The 21,811-nt window shown below is 43.6% G+C and overlaps 1 protein-coding gene across 1 annotated transcript in view; it reads right to left on the bottom strand.

Moving 5' to 3' along the window:
• SCN10A (sodium voltage-gated channel alpha subunit 10) overlaps positions 1-21,811 on the bottom strand; it is an 80,881-nt gene that overhangs the window by 50,522 nt on the left and 8,548 nt on the right. Inside the window, exons 4-10 of the mRNA XM_015568312.1 lie at positions 11,037-11,165; positions 10,322-10,413; positions 7,975-8,166; positions 7,479-7,545; positions 3,612-3,753; positions 3,267-3,464; positions 2,158-2,328 (exon numbers count right to left, since the gene is read on the bottom strand). Of these exons, the coding sequence (XP_015423798.1) occupies positions 2,158-2,328; positions 3,267-3,464; positions 3,612-3,753; positions 7,479-7,545; positions 7,975-8,166; positions 10,322-10,413; positions 11,037-11,165 (991 nt within the window). The remainder of the gene's footprint in view (positions 1-2,157; positions 2,329-3,266; positions 3,465-3,611; positions 3,754-7,478; positions 7,546-7,974; positions 8,167-10,321; positions 10,414-11,036; positions 11,166-21,811) is intronic.

The following is a 21,811-nucleotide window of genomic DNA, read 5'->3' as shown; positions in this document are numbered from 1 at the left end:
AAATTAACCTATTGTGGGCAATGACTTCCCTTTTTTGTTAATCCTTACCTGAGTATTTTTTTTCATTGACTATTTTAGAGAGAGTGGGGGGAGGAGGGGGTGGAGAGAGAGAAATATCAATGTGAGAGAGACACATCGATTGGTTGTCTCCTGCACGCACCCCAACTGGAGCCAGGAATTGAGCCTGCAACTGACTTATGTGCCCTTGACCGGGAATCAAGCTCCAGATCCTTTGGTTCCTGGACCGACGCTCTAAATCACTGACCAAAACAGGCCAGGGCAGCAATGACTCCTGATTTGAAGCATTAGACTTGCCATAACATGCATCATCCAAGCAGACAAACCAGTTTCCCGCGAGTTCCCTGAGACCCTGACTGTGTCTTTCCTAGCTACCTCCAACCATTCTCTCACTTCTGATGGTAAGAAAATGGCTTTGTATAAAAACTGCCTATGGTCTCTTTACCACACGAATAATCCGGGGAAAAGAGGAAGGGAATGCCTTCTTGAATGGCCTCCAATTAACCAGGTAGCTTTAAAGAATTACCCAAATGGCATCTTCCTGTCTTTGCTTGTACATGTTCTTCTTTGTGCCTGGAAAATATAACTCCCAAATCCTCCCAGGCCTCAGTTACTGGAGGAACCCCTACTCACTATTTACTTTTCATTTTAATGATTCTCTCCCCCAGTGAAGCCTTTCCTGATACAGCCCAATCCTGTAAGAGTTGTGTTTCCTCTTCTATTTCCCAAACACCATTTACTTGTCCCTGATACAGCATTTAACATGTATCTGTTTTTATGCCTGCCACCTCCATCCAAATGGCAGTCCTTGGGAAACAGACCATGTTTTATTAATCTCTTCATACCAAGCACCTAGTATTGTTGAATGAACAAGACATAGTTCCTCTTTTTTCCTTGGAAGGTGAGCATAGCTGGAAAGACAACCACATACACCCAACAATTATTGGAAATCCAGGTGCTGAGTTATGGGGAAATTTAAAGCCCAATCCAGAGTATCACTGACATCTCCTTGAAGCTGAAATTCATCCTGATTGTCCAATCCCTGGTCAAATCCCCTTTGAAACTTCTTCTGAACTGTGCCCTGTGCATGCCAGGTGTTCCTCAAGAGGCAGAGCAAGGAAGGGAAGGACACAAACTCTGATAAATACTAAAGTGTGGGTGTCCCTGAGGCCAGTGTGCAGGTGAGTGTGTCTGTGTGCTTGTTGCACACACAAGTTTGAGGGTTGTACAGATGCTATTCCAAAAAGTAAAATGTCCTTCAGATGAGCACAGGAAAAGAGATTGAGAAGGAAGTGAGAGTCAGAAGGCCCCCAAATAGCCATTTTATCCCCTTTCCCATACTAATAGAGTGGTTACTATTGTACCACAAAGGGGTCATTATCTCTCAGGCGTGTGGAAAGGCCATAGGTGGGGTACACAGGACTTTGAAGGGAGAAGAAGGTGGTGGGAGGAAACTTGGTGAGTACCGTGAATCTTAGAGTGGGAGGCAGAGGCTTGCTGTGGGGCAGAACTGCTACAGGATCTGCAGTGAGGTACTCAAGTTATTCCCAGACTGGATACTATCACAGAGATGGGTGCTGGGATCTTCTGTGCCAACAATAGGTAGGCACTTGAGCGGTAGGGGCTGAGGCATGAGGTCAGAAAAAAGCTTGCAAATGATTTCAGCACCACGGACAAGAACCTCCCTCCAGGTTACAGAATGGCAGGCAGTGAGTGTGTCAGAAGGAAGCTGACTCAGGAGGACCACAGGTCCACAGACACCTGGAAGATATCGTGTCCAATATGGGTTCACCACTTTCCAACACACTTAGCTTCTTCCTCCGGTGCTCCTGACTTAGAATCACCACCCATCTAATTGCCCAAGCTTGAAACCCGGGAGTCATTTCGAACTCCTCTACTTTTTCCACACTCCACGGTCCCAGTCTTGTTGATTCCATCCCTACCCATCAAAGTCTTTATAATCCACCATCTTTTCCCATCCGTAATGATCCTGCCCTGGTATAGGCCACAGTTTTGGGGGCTGGCTCACTAAAACAGCCTCCCAAGGTCTGCGCCTCCAGCTAGCTCCCTGTTACAAACCGACGTATACAACAGCTGCAACGGTGGGTAATCTTTAGAGCACAAACCTGAGCCCCTTACCATCCTGCGTTGGTTGTAAGGCTCAGATTGTGGTGACTTGTTGTCATCGGTGGAGCCATCTGACACCTTTGGCTTCATTCTGTGCCTTTTTTCAGTGGCTCTTTTGGAAGATAAAGGTGATCCACTGTGGGAGTGGAGAGAGGCGGTGTCAATCCCCATTGCTGCCAGCATCTGAGGAGAGAGAACAGCGGCTGTAGCCAACAGTTTCTGGTTGAGCTTAGCGTACATGTGTCCCCCAGACATGGGGTGTCACAGAGCCAAAGGCATCTGAAACAGAGGAAGTCAGGATGCGGACTTGGATGGTGGTGGGATTGAGACACGGCAGGAAGACCTACCTCTGGGTCACCTCTCTTATTCAAAGGAGACCTTGTTGATGACCTGTCCAGATCCCTTTTACCCGGTCAGGACACTCATCTCCAGCTGCTGGAGTGTTTGCTGCTAATGGCTCACAGCTGCAGCGTCCTGCAGGAAGTTTCCTTTGACTGTACATCTGGCTGGGGCAGGTATGAGGGTACAAAAGGCGGGCCCTCTTGCTTCAAGTTAGCATGATACAAGCATGCCCCAGAGTTCCCATGGGATCAGGCCAAATGTAGTCTCTAGCTGAGGCTACTTTCTCATTTAATTCTTACTCTACCCTATTCTGCTTCCTTCACTGTCCATTCTCTGAGGGCACCATCAATAAATCACTTATCTAACTTCTTCACTCAGGTTCTTCTTCTTCTTCTTAAGAAAACATGATGTGCCGAAACCGGTTTGGCTCAGTGGATAGAGCGTCGGCCTGCGGACTGAAAGGTCCCAGGTTCGATTCCGGTCAAGGGCATGTACCTGGGTTGCGGGCACATCCCCAGTAGGAGATGTGCAGGAGGCAGCTGATCGATGTCTCTCTCTCATCTATGTTTCTAACTCTCTATCTCTCTCCCTTCCTCTCTGTGAAAAATCAATAAAATATATTTTAAAAAAAAGAAAACACGATGTAAGCCAGTCCCTGAGGTAAGATGAATCTTCCTAAAGTTCCTGAGATTAAGAGCCTTAACCTAAGGGACTGGTCCAAACCTCCGCCTAAGATTGTACAGCCTTCAGACTTCACAAAGCTTCCACCCCTCACAAACCTCGTGCTCCTTCCGGAGCAGCTCGAGGGCCTCCTGGAACTTCTTCTCCTTGGCTTCGATTTCATCCATGGTCGCCTTGTTCTGCTCCTCATAGGCCATGGTGACGACGGCCAAAATCAAGTTGACCAGGTAGAAAGATCCCAGGAAGATGACAAGCACGAAAAAGACCATATAGATTTTCCCAGAAGCCCTCAGGGTCTGCAGATTCAAGAGAAAGAAGAGAGACATGTGCCCAGAGTAGATGGGCCCCTGACATTGTCAGGTTCCTCCAGGAAAAATGTAGCCATGTTGAAGCTGACCCCTTCGCCTTCAACCAAGGCTGTGTGGGGTCATGCAGATCAATACCTGCTGGTAGAGGCGCTCCCAGGAATCCTGTGTCATGAGGCGGAACAGTGAGAGGAAAGCCCAAGCGAAGGAATCAAAGCTGGTGTAGTTAAAATCTGGGTTGTCAGATGTTTTCATGCAGAAATAACCTTTAGGGCAGTGGCTGCAACAAGAGCAGAGAAGGTCATCAATTGCACAGCACCCTGTTTATTGGGGGCAAGGCAGCCTGGTGCTGTGGGGAGACTGGAATTCAAGGCCTGAACCTCCTCTTATGAGCCAGATAATCTTGGACACTTAGTTTCTTTAGGTCTCAGTTTGTCTTGCCCATTAAATGGGGGTGACAATATTCTCACTTCAGAGTTTCATGCAGAAGGAAGTGGCCCAGAGAAGTGGCCTGGCAGACTGCTCAGACATGACCCTATAAGGTGATGAGCTCTTTGCAAGTCCACACCAGGGGTGGGAGAGCTGGTATGAATAACACAGACTTCACACTTGAGCCTGTTGGCATTACCTGCAGAATTGTCCATTAAAGGAGGACTCACATTAGCCAAGTTTACCAACAAATTATATATAACAATGAAAACATTTTCCACCTACTGAGCACTTCCTCTCTCTCTCTCTCTCTCTCTCTCTCTCTCTCTCTCTCTCTCTCATGCTTTAAAATGCTATAATTTAATTGTTTTATTTAGAAGGAGAACTATAACTGTCAAGTAGCTTATGGAGACTGACCTATAAAGGAATGTCAAATTGAAGATGATTTCTTGGTGAGCATTGGGGTGGGAGTGCTGGACTCCTCTCTGTCTTAATAAGAGGGTAAGTTGATGTCGACAAATATCTCTAAGCTCAGGGCATGTGAGGTTCTGTCGTCCACTCTCGTGGGTTGGCCTGGTCAAGGAAACAGTAATGCTACACCTGCATTCTGAGTTCTACTACTCTAGGATTCCCTCACCGACACCAGCCTCTGGGGCTCTCTTTATTTCAGACGTCCATGTGAACACTCAAGCCCAGGATCCATACAACTGATTAGAGCCCCAGCAACTTGATTATAATCAATCCCAATTCCATCTCCAACCTTGGTTCCCAGATATTGTAGACACACATTTATAGTCAGCCTCTTGGTTTTCTCCCCCAAGGAGCTAGTGAACCCCCTCACCCATAGGTTTGCTAGTGAACTCTGAGGGCAATCTTATTTCTATGCCTTCTGTAGAACCCCACTGTAGCTGCTACGCATCAACAGCTAACTGCTCCGAGAATGACATGAGATTATGGTACAAAGCCTCTTGCCTGATGCCTTCAGCATAGTAATGATGATATATAAAATGTAAATTAAAATGCCTGTTGCTTTTAACCTGATGCTACCAGAAGGATGTATGTGAAAGAATGCTGAAAATCATTAAGTATTCCCTAGTATGTGTTTTCCACCTTAACACCCCAGGCTTTTCTGCCACAGGGCCCCTGGTCAGTGTGGGCCTCTGCTCAGGGCTCTGCTTGTCTGAAGGCCAGCATAGGTCCCAGGTTTGCTGGTCACGACATGCCCTTCAGGACTTACTCTGCCCATTGTCCTGAGCTGGCCTCTACTTGCCATCCCAGCTTATCCACTCCTCCACTACCTGTCCAGGACCTGCCCAACAGGAGGTCTGTCTTCTATTGGAGCTTAAGGGGGTACCCATGGATGGACCCCAGTGAATGGGCTACTCTGGAGCCATTGCCATGAGAAATGCCACTATCAGACTGGAAAGAGACATTGATGGGGCCCTATTTTAAGTTTAAGTCAAAGGCAAATGAAAGCTGACATCAGAACAATTCTCTCCCTGAGCCAAAGAACCAAATGCCAAGTGCTTTGTGAAGAAAGAGACCAGCCCTAGCCTGTTTGGCTCAGTGGATAGAGCGTCGGCCTGAGGACTGAAGGGTCCCAGGTTCGATTCCGGTCAAGGGCATGTACCTGGGTTGCAGGCACATCCCCAGTAGCGGGTGTGCAGGAGGCAGCTGATCGATGTTCCTCTCTCATCTATGTTTCTAACTCTCTATCCCTCTCCCTTCCTCTCTGTAAAAAAATCAATACAATATATTTAAAAAAAAGAAAGAGGCCAAGAAGCCTATGTTGATCAAATTCTCCTGTTTGCACCCACCCCTCAGCTCTATCTGAGATTGTTTTCCTAGTGAGCCGATTAAGGCAGAGCTCCATACAGGTACCACTAGCTCCACTTGGGCAACAGGGAGTAGGGTCATGTGGGCTTTGATCTTCCAGGCCCCCAGCCATGGAGGTGGGAGAGGTGAGCCCTTCTGATCTGTTTCCTGCACTCTTTCTGCTCACATCTGCTCCAGTGGTCAAAGAAGGAGGCAAACCTGGGGGAGGGGAGCTCCCTCTTTTCTTTGTCTCACATTCCGTTCTGCCCCCTGGAATGGCCTCCATTCAAACTCTTACTCACCCAGCCTGCTCTTCAACTCCCAACTCAACTACCACCTCCAGGAAACCTTCCCTGACCTCCTCCCCTGCCTCACACCATCACCTCCCTGTGCTGCCACAGTCCCCGGAGCCTCTAGCACAACACTGGGTCTCCACAGTGTAGCATCCAGAGCTCACAAACTGGCAGCTTGCAGGCTGAATTTGGCTTGCAGAAATATTTGGGTCCATAATATATAAACATTTTATAGATTCAGTAGCCAATGTTAACAGTTGGGAGATTTCACATAAAAATCGTAATTTCTTATTTCTCTTTTAACAGTTGGAAGAGTTGGAAGTAGTGGACCCTCATGGCAACCAAAGGCTGCACTGAGCAGTGGCTGCCCCCTTTACATGGAGCGTGAACTCTCATTGCCATGGGTCCCACCCAGCCCGCTCCTCTCATTGGTTGTCATGTGTCTGGCCTCCATAAGATTTGAAATGACAAAGTCTGATGCATGTGTTTCTTCTCTGTTATGTGAGGACAATGAGACCCATGTGATAATTAAATATGGATCATTTGACACAAAACATATTTAATAATATATGAGTTCCCTCCTGGGATAGATTGCTTGTAAAAATGGCCATGATTATTCTCCTCCCTGTATCCACACTCCTTTGCAATATGATCTTGCAGCTCCTCCTATCAAAAGGTGGAGTCTATTTCTCTACCTCTTGGATCTGGACTGACCTTTGACTTGCTTTGGTCTATAGAGTGCAGTAGAAGTTACACTGCCAGTTCTAAGCCTCAAGAGACACGTTCAGTCCTTCTCTCAGAACCCTGACTCTGCCATGAGAATAAGCCCAGGCTAGCCTTGGGGGATGAGAGACCATTCTCTCTCTCATGGAGCAGAGACCAACCACTCCAGCTGAGGCCATCCTAGATCAGCTGGTCTCTAGCTAACCTGCCCCGGAATATGCATGAATGAGCCCAGTCAATGCCAGAAGAACACCACGTTGATATCAGCACAACATTCAGATGTGTAGAATCCTGAGCTAAATAAATGGCTGGTATTTTAAGTCACAAAATCTTGGGATTGTTTGTTACACAGCAGAAGCTAATTTATACATGCTCTCCCATAGCCCTGGGGTGGCAGAAGCCATGACTTACTCATTTCCTCATTTTCTTTAGGAACTGTAGCCCAACCTCTGCCCAGAAAATGCTCATGATGCCCAACTGGCATGGCTCAATGGCTGAGCGTAGACCTATGAGCCAGGAAGTCATGGTTTGATTCCTGGTCAGTGCATGTGCCTGGGTTGCAGGCTCAATCCCCCATAGGGGGCATGCAGGAGGCAGCCAATCAGTGATTCTCTCTCTCCCTCTCCCTTCCTCTCTGAAATCAATAAAAAATATATTTGGAAAAAAAGAGAAAAAGAAAATGCTGATGACAAGAAGGAGAAAGGATTGTTGGGCGCTGGAGCTATGTCATGGGTTGGACACTCACCCTGAATCGGATCCATTGCCGCACAATAAGCGATCAGAAGTCCCTGGCTTATTGATGTAGTAGTCTGCAAAAGAAAGGAAGAAAAAGCGGGAGCTTTACATATGGTTCTGAACCCTACAACTCAAGCCTTGGGGTGAAGGCAGCACCTGTACGTCTCCCGCCCCAGTGAGGTAAATTTCCTCGGCTATGAGCCCTCAGTGGACATGCAGGACTCTTGGAAGGAAAAAGCCCCATCGGGGCAGAGAAAGGCTGAGCAGTGACTTCAGCTTCAAGCCTCTCCCAGCAGAGGCAGAATGACTTGCCCCTTGACTTCTACCTCATTTCCTTGTAAAAGGGACATTTGGTAACAGAAATAGGAAACCAAAAAGTAAAATGTAACTCTGGAAAAGCATTTGAGCAGAAAAGAGGCATCAAAATACATGTCTATATAGGTACGCAGGGGTTTCACACCCCTTGCCAACCAGACCTTTGTCATTACGGCAGAAATTCCACTCGAGTTTTTCATAAGAGGAGTAATTGGCTGTATCGTTGAGAGCGGTGCAATTCTTGACACATTTGTTCTTGAGGTTGCCCTTGAAGAGCTGCAGGCCCACCAGGGCAAAGACACCCAGACAGAAGACGGTGAGGATGGTCACATCCGCCAGCTTCTTCACTGAGTGGATCAGGGCCCCCACGATGACCTTCAGCCCTATGGGGAGATGACAGCAATACTCCCACTTGGATAAGGTACCACACACAGCACACACATGTGCCTGGCACACCTGCATCTTAACCATCCTACCCTCTCACTACGTACAGGTATGAGGCGTTTTACAAGCTCTATGGCCGTTCCAACCCTAGCTCCTCATATGAACCGATTAAAGATTATTGCCCCATTGTAAAGATGAGGCAACTGATACCAGGCAATGCATTTCTTATCATCTTAAGGCTAATACATTCCTGACAATAGCAACTCAATTAAAAAAAGAATTGTTGAGCCCTAGCCGGTTTGGCTCAGTGGATAGAGCATTGATCTGTGGACTGAAGGGTCCCAAGTTCAATTCCAGTCATGGGCTTGGGGCTTGTACCTGGGTTATAGACTCCTCCCTAGCCCAGGCCCTGGTTGGGGCTAATGCAGGAGGCAACCAATCAGTGTGTTTCTCTCACATCAATATTTCTCTCTGTTTTTCCCTCTCTCTTCCACTCGCCCTAAAAATCAATGGAAAAAATATCCTCGGGTGAGGATTAAAAATACATAAATTAATTAATTAAAGTATTTTTAAAGTTATTAAAAAAAAAAACAATTGTTGAGTGCTTGCTATATTCCAGGCATTGTGCTAATCGTGATAATCATGAGGCACCTAACTTCATTCCAGTCACTCGGCATCTGTATTTCTTTTCTTACCTCAATATCCTGGGAGAAACTTGAGGCTAAGGACACATGAACCCAGTGTGTGTGTGTGTGTGTGTGTGTGTGTGTGTGTGTGTGTGTGTGAAAAAGAGAGAGAGAGAGTGAGAGAGAGAGAGAGAGAGAGAGAGAGAGAGAGAGAGAGATCCAAGGAGACAGAATGAGACAGAAAAGAGACACAGACACAAAAACACAGAGGCAGTAGGCCAAGACCATGAGAGACACTGGAAACAGAGAATCTGAGAGGGGCTATGTCAGAGCCAAGCTCAGTTGGCAGCAAAAATGAGGCTCCTGCTCGTTTAAGGACGTATGGTTTGCTGCTCTGCAAACGAAACCACCTTCTCTGGGAGAGCAGTTCCAAGGGTAGCAGGAAAGCAGTCTGGGATTAATCCTTGCCTTATTTTGGTCAACAAATAACCCATTGAGCACTACACTGCCTGTGTCTGTCCCTGGGCTGGGAGCTGGCATGTGGTGGAGTTGTGTGACAATTGAGGGGAACTCCATGGCATTAGCCAGCAGGTGGGCACCCATAGTAGTAGCCCCTAACTGAAGCCTTGGGATGGGGATGGGGTGAGGTGGGTGTGAGGATGTTGGGAAAGACCATGAAGTCTCCACTGAGCTCCCGGTGACAACAGAGATCTTGGGGATCCAATAAGATGAGCTCTGGTGAAATACTTTCATTTCTGAATTCTCTGTAATCAGGGCTTACCTAGTTCTTTTCTCAGTGTGTCTAAAGACAGGGCTGAGGCTCAAGCTTTCAGATCTATGGAAATGGCTAAGACACTCACCAGAGCCCTGGGATGCCTCCCCCTTCCTTCTTATTTATTTCCAAGTTTTTGGTTTAAGGGATAAATGTGAATCTGACTAGACAGAGGCTTGTCTGACCTCCACAACAAGAATATAAAATAAGGACTTGACCTTCTTGTCACTTATTCATGGTGAGACCATGCGATGCTGTGGACAGAGCACTGGGTGAGAAATCGAGACCCTAGGTTTCCAGGTCACACTGTGCCTCTTACCAGTAATGAGGACTTACGATTGTGTTTTCTACTCTCTGGGCCTCAGTTTCTTTTTATAGTAAGTGGGGCCAAGAGTCCATGCCCTGGAACTTTAAGAGAGAGAGAAAGAGAAAGAGGTGCAAGGAGATATTTTATTGATTTCAGAGAGGAAGGGAGAAGGAGAGAAGGAGAGAAACATGAATGATAAAAGAGAATCATTGATTGGCTGCTTTCTGCATTCCCCCTACTGGGGATGGAGCCACCAACCTGGACATGTGCCCTGACTGGGAATCGAACCGTGACCTCCTGGTTCATAGGTCAATGCTCAACCATTGAGCCACGCTGGCTGGACCATGCTCCGGAACATTTTAGGGCTCTGGTGAAAGTCAAAGGAGGACAGTAGGCTGTGGACACCAGCACGTGCTCCATGAGTAAATGTGCTGGTTAAAGCCGCTCACCTGGAATCACAGAGACTGTTTTTAAAGCTCTAAGAACTCTGAACGTCCGCAGGCCTGAGATCCCCTGGAGATCTGTCATTGTGCTAATGTACCTATAGGACCAGAAGTCAGTCAGCATCTCTGCAAGGAGGGGGCACTGGGAAGGCATGCAGCACAGATAAGGACGACTGGGGGTGACGTGAGCCTAGGAAGGACCCAGAAGAGACAGAGAGTCCAATAGCACTTCCACCTACAGACCAACATGAGCATTGATTGACTTGTCATAATACCTTTCTGAATGGCCCCTCTGAGAAGATGTGCTGTGGGCTGGGAGGGACCCTTGTGCTACACAGATGGATGGGTATTCAAGCATGTGGGCTTGGCCAACGTCCCTTTGCAGACACTGGTTGTTCAGGAAAAGTAAGGTAAGGTAAGTATAAGGTAAGTATAAGGCTGAGCCCCGTTGATCTACTTTGACAGGCCAGTTACCAGCTCAGATTTGAGGTCCCTGAGGACATGGGACTAACCCTGGAAAGTGACCCCAAAAGTCACAGTCTATGGCAACAAACCCCCAGGCCATGCAGTTCCAAATGAGGAAGCTAGATAGCAATGAGGAAAGGCCCCTGAGTGTGAACCTGGGCATATCCACAGCCCTCCCCTCCGCCCACCACACACACACACACACACACACACACACACACACACACACGCCACATCAGGGTGGAGAAATACTCACGCCAGGGTGATGACGCTAAAATCCAGCCAGTTCCAAGGATCTCGCAGGTAGGTGAACTCATTTAGACAAAATCCTCCTGCCACGATCTTTATCAAGGCTTCAAAGGTATAAATGACGGTGAAGACATACCTGGGAGGGAGGGTGGGGAGAGCTCAGAGGGAGAGCTGCTGAGGGGGTTCCAAAGGAAACCGTGCGAAGATCCTCCCCAAGGTGGGGAAGGGGAAGAAGAAAAGACACAGACAGAGGAACTCAGAGGAATGGGCCGATTGTGTGTGGTTAAGACGATCGGCAGTATTTGCTGCTCAGATGGTAGGCCGGGGGCAATGGACGCCCCAAGTTTCCAGGTTCCTAGAGGCTCCCTGCCCTGAGGGAAGCTGGAGGCTCCTCTTCTAACCTGTTGATGGCTGAAGAGGTGAAAGAGGGCCGAACCCTGCGATATTTGTCCTCCCCCAACTTTTCTACTATGACTGTCTTTTCTTCTTATGCCATGCCCAGTCCCAGGGACCCCAGTCTAAGCCATATAAGGCAGGAAACAGCTGGGTGTCATGGAGGAAAAAGCATCTATGCCCACAAACATTTTCTCAAACCTGCCCTTTTGTTCTGTTGGTTGGATTTGAAGGGAGGGGGGTGGTGTTTCTCAAATGTTCAGAATCCCTCCGTCACCTACAGTAGTGGTTCTCAAACTCTAGCAAGCATTGGAACCACCTGGAGGGCTCATTCAAACATGGATTTCTGGGCTTGTACCCAACCTCCCCCCACAGCATTCTTAACTAAGTCAGTCTGGGGTAGAACCCCCCAAATTGTTTTTTTTAACAAGTTCCTAGCTGATGTGAATATTGCCAACCCAGGGAACTACCCTTTGTAACCACTGACCAAAGGGATCCAGATGCACACCTAAATCTTATAATCTTGGATACATTAAATGTTTTACATTATAAAACACTGGTATTAAAAACGGGAAGACTTTTTTGAACGTCCTTTTCTAAAATTCTTCTTAAATGACAGTAAAGGAATTTTTTTAAAAGCATAAACCCACTAGGACAAAGATAATAGAGAACACAACATCGTTCTGGAGAGGAGAGTGAAGATGGATGTGTGGTAACTGGCAGAGCAAACCCAAGAAAGCCGACACCTTAGTTGGAAGTGGGGAGCTCCCAGAAGCAACGCAATCCACACTGCAGAACTGCTGAGGACTTGGAGATGCTAAGTCCCTGGGGCTTTGCGGGGGGGGGGGGGGGGGGGACAAGCAGAGGCTGGAATAGTTTGAAAATCTTTCCAAGAAGCAGGGGAGCTTCTGCGATCCCACTCCACGCCAGCCATGCACTGGACATGGATTGGATGTTCATCCTCTCAAGAGGTGAACATGAGGGATAGGGTTCACACCGAGACAGGATGATAAAGGAAAAACGTACACACTGAAAGGCAGACAACCCTCCAGCCACCGGCTTCCTCCCCGCAGCATGTTCCTAGAAGCCCGGGAGTCAGGTTAATAGCCCAAGAGGCTGCACTTTTCATATGGACAGCCGGCCAACAGCATTGGGAATTTTAAGGATGCTTCTAATACCAAAGGTTAAAGAACCAAACAGGAAAGAGGAAAGGAAGAAAAGAAGGAAGGAAGGAAGGAAGGAAGGAAGGAAGAAAGAAAGAAAGAAAGAAAGAAAGAAAGAAAGAAAGAAAGAAAGAAAGAAAGAAAGAAAAAAGAAAGAAAGAAAGAAAGGCAATGCAGGGAGCAGGAAAAATTTAGAAAAAAACAACCCTGTCATTAATATTTTAGAGTTAAGAAATGAGAAGAAACTGGATACATAAAACAAGGACAGAAGGATGAAAACAAGAATATTCAAAGAAGAAACAGAACTTTTAAAATAAAAAATGTCATAGGGAAAGTAAAATATTAATGGGAGGGCTGAAGATAAAATTGAGGAAATCCCTCAGAAAGTGGAACAAAACGAAATGGACAAGAGGTGATAAAAAGGATCAAACGTAGAGAATCAGACCAATAGTTACAATGTCTAAATAATAGGAGGTTTCGAAAGAAATAGACAGGAAAAATCACCAAAGAAATAATTTAAGAAAATTTCCCCAAACTGAAGGATCTAAGTATTCAGTTACAAGTACCCAAAAATGTTGAAAAAAATGAATGAAAGGCTCATATCAAGGCATAATATCAACAGATTCAGAGCACTGTCCACGAAAGAAGCCTCTCTTTTTGAAGGAGTGACAATCACAGGTCACACACCAAGGACTGAGAATCAAAATATCATCCAGCTTTTCAAGCACAGTCTTGGAGGTTATAAGACAATGAAACAAAGCCTTCAACATTTTGAAGAAAATAATTTCTAATGCAGAATTTCTTCTCCACCTAAACTGTTAAGGGTAGGATGAAGACAATTACAGATATGCAAAGTCTCAGGAAATTTACTTCCTATCTACCCTTCTAAGAAGGTTACTAGAGGGTGTGCTCCACCCAAACAAGGAAGTAATCAATAAAGAGGAAGATGTGGGATGTAGGGGAGAGATAAATGGAATCCAAAAGAGGATGGAGAAAGAAAAAAGAAAAAATCTCTGGAAAAAGGTGTGCATCAGGTCTAGAGAACATTAAGACTAGATTGAGGCAGGAGATGGAGCATTCCAAGAGTGGTTTCCCCAAGAAAATTTGAAACTGGTGGAAAACCTGCTGTGTTTGAATAAATTGAAACAATAATTAAACCTCTGGGAACAAATTAGTGATAAATAATTAAACCTCTAAAGAGTTTGGCAACAAATTAGTGATAAATTAGTGAACAAATGAAGAAATAAAATCCTTATTAACTCCAGAGAGAGCAAAAACATGCAAAAAGAAAATATAATCAAAACACACTGCACAACTCAGCTGTGAAGGGGATTTGCTTAGCAGCACTATGATATAATCACTAGAGGCCCAGCGCACGAAACTCGTATGCGGGTACAGTCCCTAGGCCTGGCCTGCGATCAGGGCCATCTTCCCCAACTGCCCACAGTTGGCCCTGCCCCCTGCCTCCACCCACCCCCGGTTCCCCATTCGCCATCGGGTGATTGGTGCTTGATGGCTGGGGGAAGGGACTGAGAGGTAGTCATTGCGCCTCACAGTGACTGGTCCAGTAGTCATTCTAGTCATTCTGCCATTAGGATCAAGTTGCATATTATCCTTTTATAATATAGGATAGAGGCCTGGTGCATGGGTGGGGGTTGGCTGGCCTGCCCTGAAGGGGGTCCTGGATTGGGGTGGGGGGAGCCCTTTGGAGGGTGGGGCCACTGGGGCAGGGGTCACGGGGTTTTCAGGCCACCCCGCCCCGATCAGGGTGGGGGTCCCTGCTAAGACGGGGTTGGCCTGGGCGAGGGGCTGCCAGTGGTTTGCAGGCTAGCTATGCCCCCGATGGGGTGGGGGTCCCCGCTGGGGGCAGGGGCGGCCTGAGCAAGGGGCCTGGGCAGTTTGTAGGCTGGCCACACCCCCAATTGGGGTGGGGGTCCCTGCTGGGGGTGGGGTCAGCCTGAGCAAGGGGCCTGGGGTGGTTTGCAGGCCAGTCAAACTCCTGGCTTTGTCAGGAAGTACATCTGAAAGACGTCTGATCTAATTAGAATATTACCCTTTTATTAGTATAGATATGTGCAGCCAGACAATGTACATATTGTCTGATTATCTCACTAAACTTTATGGTGCAATCAATGGGAAGATGAGTGCGAGAGGGAATGAGTCTGTATATGTGGACCTAATTCTTTTTTCCCCCATAACAGAAAGCGAATAGATAACATCTAAAATGGAAAAAAAAATAGTAGTATGAGTATATTACTAGAGATAGGGAGATAGAAGAAGTAAAAATGTTGAGAGGTTTGCCTTCAGAAATATGGAATTAGAGGTGAGAAGATGAGAAAAAAGAAATTGCCTTTTTTGTTAGACTCTTTATGGAGGCGTGACCTTTTAAACCACAAGCCTGTATATCTTCAATAAAAGTAAAAATCAAAATAAAACGTGAATAGCAGTACTGGTTTTTCATATCTGTGAGGGGAGAAATAGTGTTTGAAATCACTCACGAAGAAATCTCTGGCTGGACAGCTGCATGAGCTGTCACCTTCCATATTTTGTTGGTTTTCCCCTAAACTCCACTCTTTTGTGTTGTCTGCATTAGAAAATCTTAACTCAGAATTATAGGTTGTTGGGAAGCTTTGACGGATAGTTCTGGCTTTTCAGATCAAATGCAGACTCAGAAATTATGGAGAGAATTCCCACTAAAGACAACATTCAGTGTTTCATCAGCAGATCAGCGCCCCAGCTCAGCACCCCTGAGAGCTGAGGTGTCAGAGGTCCCAACCTGGAGACATCAGCTGATTTTAAAATCACAGTCACACCCTCTCTCTCTGCTGGCACTTGGCTTGTAAGATATTTCTCCGTGTTCAGTTGCAGCATTAGGATGTGACTTGTAATATGCAAAAGACATAGCCTAAGTGCTTTTTTTCTGCTGAATGAAGAAAATCATTGGATTCTGGGTAAAGAGTCAAGATCTCAGCCATGGAGCCGTTTGCTGACTCTCAACCACTGTTCAGTTGTAAGAAATTCTGAGGTCTGATCATTTAAAAACCCTGATATTTTGGTCCTGAAGTCAAAGATCCATACTATTCAAAATCCTAAAAGCATTGCCGAGACACAGCACGCATGTTCACAGAAATGATAATTTTAAAAAGATTTCATTCCTTATTTTAAAACACTGTAAACCCTTTCCTTTCTGGAGGCATGCAATGGACCCCCATGAATGAGGCGTGTCCCATGAATAAGGCGTGGTCTGCATTTGGCAGCCATAACTTTCAGTGGCATAGTGATGCCTCTGCATGCAGCCCTTGTGGCCGGAGCTTCTCCAATACCAAGTCAATGTATCTTTTTTTTTTTCAATTGTAGTAAAATGTACATAATACAAAATTGACTACTTTGACCTTTTTAAAGTACGGTATCCAATTCAGTGACATTAAGTACATTCACAGCATGGTGCAACCATCACCGCTATCCATCTCTAGCACTTCTTTATCTTCCTAAATTGGAACTCTGCTAATGAAACATCAACTCCCCATTCTTCCCTCCCCTACTGCCTGGCAACCTCTGTTCTACTTTCTGTCTCCATAAATTTGCCTATTCTAGGGACCTCATATAAGTGGAATCATACCATTTTTGTTTTGGGGGTCTGGCTTATTTTACTTAATGTTTTTTTTTAAAGGTTCGCCCATGTTGTCGCATGCATCAGAATGGCATTCATTTCTAAGGCTAAGAATCCATTGTGTATGGAGATACCACATTTTGTTCATTCATCCATCTGTTGATGGACATTTGCCTTGTTTTGACCTTTTGGCTATTGTAAATATGCCATGGGAACATTCCTGTCCAACATAACTTTCAAAGTCTACCTCTTAGTTTACAAACCAATCGTTAATTAAACCAGAATTCTCTTTTAAAATCACTCATGTATATGGCAAATATATACTGACATTGATTTATTCATAGTTTTATTAAACTGTAAAGTGACTTGTCTGGTTGTGTACATACATAATAGTCATTGATTTTAAATGCCAGTCACATTGGGAGAAATCCAATAGTTCTGATAAAGAAAGTCTACCAACTGTTTCCTGCTTTCTTTCCAACCACAATACTTGTTATTGATTTGAAGCTGGTTTCATATTTCACCAGCAAGAATATAATTGCATTTGTTTTTGCTACAAGGGTGAACGATGACTATAGTTTTCATGTCTTTTCAACCTTTAACATTAAATTTTGACAACTTTGTACTGGAAAGCCTTAGTTTTTGTTTGCACTAGAGAAAGTCAAATGGTTTAAAAGTAAGGTTGATAAGCTTTATTGGGAAATATTGTGTAAGTTTGGGTAACTTTATGTTATTATTTGATAAAAGTGTTAAGGGCTGATGAGCTGCGTACTAGGACAAAAGGCTCATTAATTCAATACAATTTGATTATCATTTTCCATTGTCATGCTTCCTGTTTTCTTTTTTCTGCCTTTGTGAGATTATCCACATCCATTGTCCACTTGTCATGTGACATACAGATTCAAGCTTTACATTTATGACAGAGCCCACTTACTACTTATATTTGTGATCTTATTTCATTCCTAGGATTTACTTTTCTACTTTCGTTATAATTTATTTTAATTTATTTTTCTACTTTCGTTATTTTTCTACTTTCGCAAACCACTGTGGAAATGCTGATTCATGTTGTGAACTGTAGATATTGTGCAATGCTACAGCAACAGCAACAAATGTGGGTTTAACCAATGTAAATAATAACGGTCAGATGACAATAAAATACATTCCTTAAGATAAATGACACCAGTATGAACTAAGTTAGTCCTTGAATACACTGCTTGAGTCACTGCTTTTCAGAACATAAAAAGTGAGAAATTCTATAGAAATTATGATTAATCTTACATTTCAGATTTTAAAAATTATATGTGCATAAATGATTACGTAGCCCTTTCTTCCGAATCTGTGAAATGATTTAGAGGCTTCTGAGAGACTTCTGGTGGTCAAGAGAGATCCATAGAACACTTATTGAGAAACTTGTAGGGGATGGAGAGAGCTGAACTGCTCTGCGAAACAGAATGAGAAGAATTTGAGCTCCCAGGGATGATACAGTGAGACAGGGAGACGGGAAAGCAACCCAAAGGGACAGTTTATGAGAGAAGATTATGGCAGCCTCATTTACCAAGATAGATCAGTTGAAATATTGGCACGCTGAATCCACCAATGAGCAAGTTAGAACCATTAAAAATAGATTAGTAAATTTATTAAGGTAACTTACTATATTAACAGATGAAAGACTATATGGTAAGCTTAATAAATACAGAAATGTTGGTAAAAAACCAACACCCATTCATTATGAAACTCTTAACACACCAGGAGTGGAAAGAACTTTCCATAACTTGATAAAGGATTGTAATCATGAGAATCCCATAGTCATCATGATAATACTAGTAGTGAAATGTTAGACGTATACTGTATAAAAACAAGAGAAAATGAACATGGTCATCATTCACCCTTGTAGCAAAAAATCAGTAGCCTCTAAATCATTTCACAGCAGCTTCAGCATTGTGCGAAAGGTCCTGGCCAGTTCAATAAGACGGGAAAAGTGAACAAATGGCCTAAGAATCCTAAAGGAGGAAACAAGTTCATTATCCTTTACAGATGATATAACTGTTTAAACAGAAACCCCAAGAGACGCTACAGAGAAATGCTGTAACTTGTTAAAGAGTTCAGAAAGATTGGAAGTTAAAAACATTAATAGATTTTAGCAATAAAAATAAATATCAAAATGATAATGTAAGATAAGATGTGTAAAAGCTGTACATAAGACATGATGAAATGCTATGGAAGAATATAAAGAAGGCTTGGATACATTGGCATATACACCATGCTGATGTGGGGGAAGGCTTGATACTATAAATGTGGCAATTTTTCCTGTGGTAATAAATTCAATGCATTTACAATCAAAGTTTCAATAAAATTATAAAATCTTGAAAATCTGACCCTTACACTGATATGGAGAAGTAAAGAATGAGGAAGAACCAAGTAATTTTCAAGAAGACAACAGGAAGGGTTGCCATCATCAACCAGGTCGGACCATATCATAAAGCGTTTAGATCTGCACGGTGTTATCTCGGGAAGTGACAAATTCCTGAGAGAAACAGATTAAGCATGCATGGAAATCTGGTGCATGACCGAGGCAGTAGAAGGAATGACTTGGGAAATGATGACCGTGGTGTCGTAAGGATAATACACATGGAAAAATATTAGAAGCCTGTTTCATGCAACACACACACACACACACACACACACACACACACACACACACCGAGGAGGATGCACTATCTACCTAAGCAGAGAAGAAAGTACAGGGTGGGGCAAAAGGAGGTTTACAGTTGTGAGTACTATAAACACAGTTTATTCTTGTATTATTATTTATTCATGGTTGTGTTATTTTCCATGGGAACAACTGTAGACCTACTTTTGCCCCACCCTGTATTATGGCTTTTAGAAGAAAATACAGGAGAATATCTTTATAGACTATTACATAGCAGTAAAACAAACAAACAAAAACCCCACAAATGAAATAAGTCTACATGTAGCCATTTAGACAAACACACAAACACCACATTGATTTTTGAAAAGCATCCGCTAAAGCGTGCATACAGTGCGGTATCCCTCATAGAAATCTGCAAAGACACAAAACACTGCTTTATGCCGCGCATGGCCAGGCCCCCACCCCCCCGTTCGCTACTGCTTCAGCTTCACTTCACCTGCTCTTTTCCAGGTGAGAAAACATTCTTTCCAATGTGCTTTTCCCTGCAACCAAATTGCTGTATTTTGTCAGCCTAGGGACCGTACCCGCTCACGAATTTCGTGTGCCAGGCCTCTAGTATAGTATAAATATATAAATATTCCCACAAGCAGACAGATAGGCAGTGATTATAAGAGGTATGGTGCATCTAAAACTAGCTCTCTTTATGCAGAGAGTAAAGTTCCACTTTTACCTCAATCAATTTGAGGGGTGGGGGGAGGCAGGGCGCCGGAGCTGACTTTAATCAGCCAGCAACAGAGCAAAGCTAACATTTCAGGGAGGTACAGTGTCAGGGAGGAGAGATAAGGAATGGGAACCACTTGTGTCCAAAAGACTGTATCAACCACACGGCGATAGGATCAGCTTCTGATTCCTCACTGGCTACGGTTTAATTTCTACTAAGAAATACACAACATGCTCTTGTGGCCCGTCTAACCCATTGACTCTTTTCCTTTGGGCTCCCGGCAACACAGGCCACCGCCAAGAGCTGTTACCAGTTTGTATTAAAAAAAAAAAATCTGGAGTCCGATCATTTTTGTGAAGCTGAGGATACTGAACACCATTCAAAACCTGTCACACCCATTTCTACAACTAGGACCAGCTAGGTAGATTTTTATCATTTAGATTTTTTCAAAGTGTGTTTATAAAGGAAACTGTGTCAACAATTTAGTTAATACAAAAATCTGATAAAGAATAGATTTAAGCCTGGCTGGCGTGGCTCAGTGGTTGAGCACAGACCTATGAACCAGGAGGTCATGGTTCAATTCCCGGTCAGGGCACATGCCCGGGTTCTGGGCTTGATCTCCAGTGCGGGGTGTGCAGGAGGCAGCCGACTATGAGTCTCTCTCATCATTGATGTTTCTGTCTCTCTCTCCCTCTCCCTTCCTCTTTGAAATCAATTTAAAAATTTTTTTTAAAGAATGGGTTTAATAATTAGTGGAAATGGAAATCGGTGCCGCTTTGGAAAACAGTCCGGAAATATTTCAAAAATTAAAATTGTGCGTCCCTACAACCCAGCATTTCCACTTCTAGGAATTCATTGCTCCCATTTACCCATATTATGCGTACAAAGATATGTGCGTAAGGATATTCCCCGAAGAACTCTGATGGCAGAATATGAGAATTATGTTGACTAGAATCAACATAAATGCCTGTCGATAGGACAATAGGTAAACAAATTTTGCTTCATCCATGCAAATAAAATCTATTCAGGCAATTTCTACAAAATGTCTGCTGCTGCGATTTTTATTGAGATTTCATGGAATCTGTAAATTAATTTGGGCAGCACTAACATGAGATATCCTTAAATTTATTTAGGTACTTAGAAATTTCTCTCAATAATATTTTGCCATTTTTCAGTATAAAGGTTTGGGCCTATTTTTTTACCATAGCTTTTGAATTTATTTTTCTATTATCTAACAAATTAATTTTTCTCTTAAGTGATTAACTTCTATTTTCCTTTCATTAGTTTCTTGTTCTTTTGTCTAGCTTTATGTTAAGCATCTAAATAATTCTTTTCATTTTTGACTGATACATATTCTATGCTTCATTGCCATGGATATTTCCTGAGCACATCTTTACTTGCACCCTATAGGTTCTGATTAAAGTGTGACTTGTTTTTTCTTCCCTAGAAATTCTATAATTTTAGTTTGTAGTCTTTCTGTCATCTAAGAGTTCTTTAAGAGAGGTGTTTTTTTAAAAAAACAACAACAACAACACACACACAAAAAACAAAACAAATGAAAGACCTCTCCTTTTTTTTGATTTTGTTATTATTTTCTAACTTTACTGCAGTGTGGTCAAAGAATGTTTTCTTTATTGTTTCTTCTTTTTGGAACTTATTGAGGTTTTGTTGTGGTTTAATATTTTGGTCAATTTTTATGGCCATTTGAAAAGGCAGTATATTCTCTACTTTTCCGGGAATAGTTTAATATGTGTTCATCAAATAGCTTCTAAAATTACATTACTCATGTCATGTTTATACATTTGACCTATCAGAGGCTGAAGAAAATTAATTAAACTTTCCTATCCTTACAATGTTTTTGTCTATTTACCATTATATGCTCATAATTTTTGATTGATGGACATTGTTGCCACATTATGTATTGCAAAGAGGTAGTGAATTATAAGGGTAAATAGACAAAAACATTTTGTCCTGTTTAATGATTTTCGGCCTAAATTCCACCTTCTCTTACATTAAGATCATGCCTCCTGCTCTCTTTTGTTTACCTTTGCTTATATCTTCGCCCTTCGTTTAATTTTGACCTTTCTGCATCGCCTTGAGCAGTATATATTTTATTACACATGAAGTTGTATAAAGCTTTGTTATATAAAAATACATATGAATTTTAAAAAACAGGTGCATCAAATCCATTTGTATTTATTAACCTGACAGATTTGTTTGATTTTAGTTTACTATTTATATTACC

The sequence above is a fragment of the Myotis davidii genome, unplaced genomic scaffold (assembly GCF_000327345.1).
Source record: "Myotis davidii unplaced genomic scaffold, ASM32734v1 scaffold663, whole genome shotgun sequence".
In the NCBI taxonomy this organism is placed as follows: domain Eukaryota; kingdom Metazoa; phylum Chordata; class Mammalia; order Chiroptera; family Vespertilionidae; genus Myotis; species Myotis davidii.
Note: the sequence above shows the minus strand (reverse complement) of the source record. Positions and strands in the feature narration are given on the sequence as shown.